This window comes from Blennius ocellaris (assembly GCF_963422515.1).
Source record: "Blennius ocellaris genome assembly, chromosome: 16".
In the NCBI taxonomy this organism is placed as follows: Eukaryota; Metazoa; Chordata; class Actinopteri; order Blenniiformes; family Blenniidae; genus Blennius; species Blennius ocellaris.
The window spans coordinates 10,082,068-10,086,315 of NC_137665.1; the positions used below are offsets into that span (position 1 = coordinate 10,082,068).

At 42.2% G+C, this 4,248-nt stretch overlaps 1 protein-coding gene across 1 annotated transcript; it reads left to right on the forward strand.

The window, feature by feature from the left end:
- Positions 1 to 361: 361 nt before the first annotated feature.
- On the forward strand, positions 362 to 1,474 carry LOC308141863 (somatostatin receptor type 2-like; the record flags this gene model as incomplete). Its single annotated transcript, XM_080512100.1, has 1 exon — positions 362 to 1,474. One exon carries the CDS (start codon positions 362 to 364, stop codon positions 1,472 to 1,474), a length of 1,113 nt encoding a protein of 370 aa, XP_080368226.1.
- Between the last annotated feature and the right edge of the window lie 2,774 nt (positions 1,475 to 4,248).

The following is a 4,248-nucleotide window of genomic DNA, read 5'->3' on the forward strand; positions in this document are numbered from 1 at the left end:
CCTATAACACCTCATTACATTCTGACCAATTGGGACAGCTCGCAGATATTTGACAGCTAGTGTCCTCAAGAGGGAAAGGAAGAAGGATAACATTCAATATCTGATGATGATGACGAAGGTTCTTGATCCAATTTTTCTCCCACCGGGGACATGGGAATCAATACCCCAATCTATATCAAGTGGTGTTATAATTTCATTTTGTGTCAATCAGGTGATAAGTGTCAGGACTGGGAATATCACAGGAAGGTAGTGAGACGCTACATCATGCTGTTAGTGATGATGACGCTCTTGTGTGCAGGTGGGATGCTATAACCAGCGTGAGACAGAGCGAGAGAGAGAGGAAGAGAGAGACCAAGGTATCATGGACTCCTGGATCTTCCCATCGTCCCCTCCAAACGCGTCGGAGCACCTCATGTATGACAGCTTTGTGCAGGCCAACGAGTCCGGCTTCCAGGGGAACTACACAGACCACATATTCAACAGAACCAGTACCATCGTCATCACCTGCATGTACTTCCTTGTTTGCACCGTGGGGCTCTGCGGAAACACCCTCGTCATTTATGTCATCCTGCGCTACGCGAAGATGAAGACAGTCACCAACATCTACATCCTCAACCTGGCGGTGGCCGACGTGCTCTTCATGCTGGGCCTCCCGTTCATCGCCATCCAGTTGGCGATGGTCCACTGGCCGTTCGGACCCGTGCTCTGCCGGGTTGTGATGACGCTCGACTCACTGAATCAGTTCACTTCCATCTTTTGCCTGATGGTCATGAGCATCGACCGCTATCTGGCCGTGGTGCATCCCATCAAGTCCACAAAATGGAGAAAGCCTCGCATGGCGAAGACTATCAACCTGGCAGTATGGGGCATATCGCTGATGGTCAATCTCCCCATTGTCATTTACAGTGGTGTGATTACAAAACCTGATGGCTGTTTCTGCACCATAGTGTGGCCCGAGCCTCAAGAGGCTTACTACACAGCGTTTATGTTCTACACCTTCATCCTGGGATTCTTCCTGCCCCTCATGGTCATCTGCCTTTGCTACCTATTCATCATCATCAAGGTGAAGTCCTCGGGCATTCGTGTGGGTTCATCCAAGAGGAAGCGCTCGGAGAGGAAGGTCACGCGGATGGTGTCCATCGTGGTGGCCGTGTTTGTTTTCTGCTGGCTGCCGTTCTACGTCTTCAACGTCACCTCGGTGACCGGCACCATCAGCACCACTCCTTTCCTGAGGAGCACCTTCGCTTTCGTGGTGGTTCTCGGATACGCCAACAGCTGCGCCAATCCCATACTGTACGCTTTCCTGTCGGAGAACTTCAAGAAGAGTTTTCAGAATGTTCTGTGTCTCAAGAAGGTGGGAGGTCTGGATGAGGTGGACCGCAGCGATAGCCGCCAGGACAAATCTCGTATGATGAACGACCCCACAGAGACCCAGAATAGTTTGCTCAATGGTGACCTACAGACCAGCATCTGAGCGATCAGGCTCACGTGGAGTGACCGTCCTTTCCCAGGAACATGAATGTCTCAACTGCCTCTCAACACTCTAATGGTACAGTAACTTATTAACAAGGACAAAGCATCAACAGATTTCAAACGGCAACATTTCTCTTGTTGGATTTTTGAGATCGCAAACTTCAAGCTTGGATGAACATTTTCTTGAATATGTAATTGGATTAAAAATTAAAACCACCTGCGTATTAAGGAAGAACATACAGTACTTTATTTATCGCCCACTAGCAAATAGTCCCCGGGGGGACTATTACCAGGAAACCCAGGATGACATAAATAGCTTTACAGCAGAGACAGCCTGCCAAGTTTCTATATTTCTGTAATGTGTGAAGATTACAACGGGACAACATGCACATATGCTGTAAAACAGCAAGCTGTTAATGAAATCCCACTTTTTTTTTTCTTCCATGAAGTTGTTTGATTGTAAATAACTGGACACAAAATTGGAAAAGAGTAACTGTAAAAAGTCAGATAACTTTCTTATTTGGTGTCATTTCACCTTGAACTGATTTGTAAATAATGACGTCTTTCAGATGCAGACGTTGTCAATGAGGTTGTGTTTGGCATATATATGAACATTGATGTTCGGTCGGTGATATGTATTCGTTAGTGTGTTGCTTCTATTCTTGTACGTGCATCAGTCATGGGTCATTCGGGATCATGGCTTGACAAGCCGGCCTCTGAGCGCTGCTAAGATGTGTAGTAACCTACTGCATGTTGCATCTTATCAAACAAGGTGATGCAACATTTACTGGACCGAATAACTTCAGGATGCTGCTTTGTACCACGGCCCATCTACAACTATATATGCATATCACTTACTGATATCTTTGGTGACCTCTTGGAAAAATGTTTGGTATGAATCCTTTGTCACAATTTTTCTTGTGTATTTATATATTTAAAAAAAAAAAAAGGCTGGTTGATATTTAATGAACTATTATTTAATATATGTTTTCTGTTCACTTATCTCAAAGGGCTGCGGTGTGTGTGAGAGATCACTGACCGACGTTTACCTGCATTTGAAGAGAATCAGTCAAAATGGAAAAGCGATTGTTTCTTGGAGTTTTGACTTTATGGTCATTTAAGCAACTGAGTTTTTGACCTCAGGTGCGAGTTAGTTTTTTTCCATTCAGCTCACCTTCCTGTGTCATGTAAGAGACTACATATGAAGAGTGGCGTCAATTTGTGAAGGGCTAGAACACTCAAGAGGCTGTAGTGTTCCTTTATCTTTATCACAGTCGTGCAAACATGTGGCATCTCGTTTCATCAGTCCAAAACTATGATTGTGTTTCATTGTGCATTTACAAAGTGTGCGGCTTCAGTCTCATGCATAAAAGCTATCGATGCTTTCTTTTTACTGCATAAAAGTCTCCACTGGCAGAGCCAACCAAACATACGTGTAAATACTCATGCAAGCATGTTGTTTTGAAGGCCATGTGCACAATACTCCTTCATGCAAACTCCAAAACGTCTGGGTTCCTATGATTCATACGAGAACTGTAACTGTTACAAGATATGCCTCACCTCTTATCTTTATATTTTTCAAGCAGTGACTGGTGAAGTCTTGATACATGGAAACACCCTTTAACACAATATCCAAGGATCGATGGCTTTAGAAACGTGTGAAACATAGTGGAAAAACGCCAATACAGGCTGCATTTGAAAGCAAATACAGTGGTTACATTACTGTTGAGGCGTGTTGGTGTGTGGTGAAAAGGGGTTAAGAACCAGAGTGAAGACATTTGGATTATGTATTATAGTAGTGGATATTCCATATAGTTGTATTGTTTACTATTAAGTTATGCTAACATAACAATGCTTTATATAGCTATATATCTTCAAAAAAGCAGCACTGTGTAAAGCTACATTGCTAATTTTCTATTCTGTATTGTTCCTATGTGAGTTCTTTAGTTTTTTCTGTTTTTTGTGGACAGAGTTTCTGTTCTAATAAAATACGTCAATACAGTTTCGTGAGTAGAGGCTGTGATGTGTTGAACCTCAGATAAATAATGCAGTTCTTTTATGTAAATGAACACCCCCCTCCCCCCCAGTCTGAAATAAAGGAGTCAAATATAAACATTAAAAAGCCAATTCATTTCCGTAAACAATCATTTAATTGATGGTAAGATATGCTTACATCAAATTAAGGTTTAGAGATTCCACATGACATGTTTTTTTTCTTTCAAAATGTCATTGCAAATCACAAATATAGTACAAGTTTAAGTCACATAGATATATTTCAGGTAATACGCGTGCCTGCTAATTACCATAGAAATGTGCAGCATGTTATAACAATAGTATGAAAACCATTTTTTTTTTTTAAATGTAAAGCTCTTTTTATTAAAAGGAATACAAGTTCCTTTACTTTTTTTTCAGTCTGGAATGTGTTTACATGCCTATAGGCTTTTTTTTCCTTCTTCTTCAGACTGTGTTGTGCTTCTGGATGTGACCACCGAGTGGCGCCATAATCATATGCATAACTGTCTACTCAGACCAGCGATACAACACTGACTTTTAGCATGCCAGTTTCATGGTGTTCAGTCTATTAGATCTTGACAAACAGGTTTTTTTTTCTTTTTCTTCTTGCCCTCTGTTGTTTCACCACGACAACATAAAGACTGCACAGAAGACAGTTTTCTCAACATCGCTCGAGGAGTCTGTGTGGCTCAGATGCACGGTACGTCGACCTAATGAGGGAATGTGAAGGGAGGATGAGACAAAAAGACAAGCACGTACGCA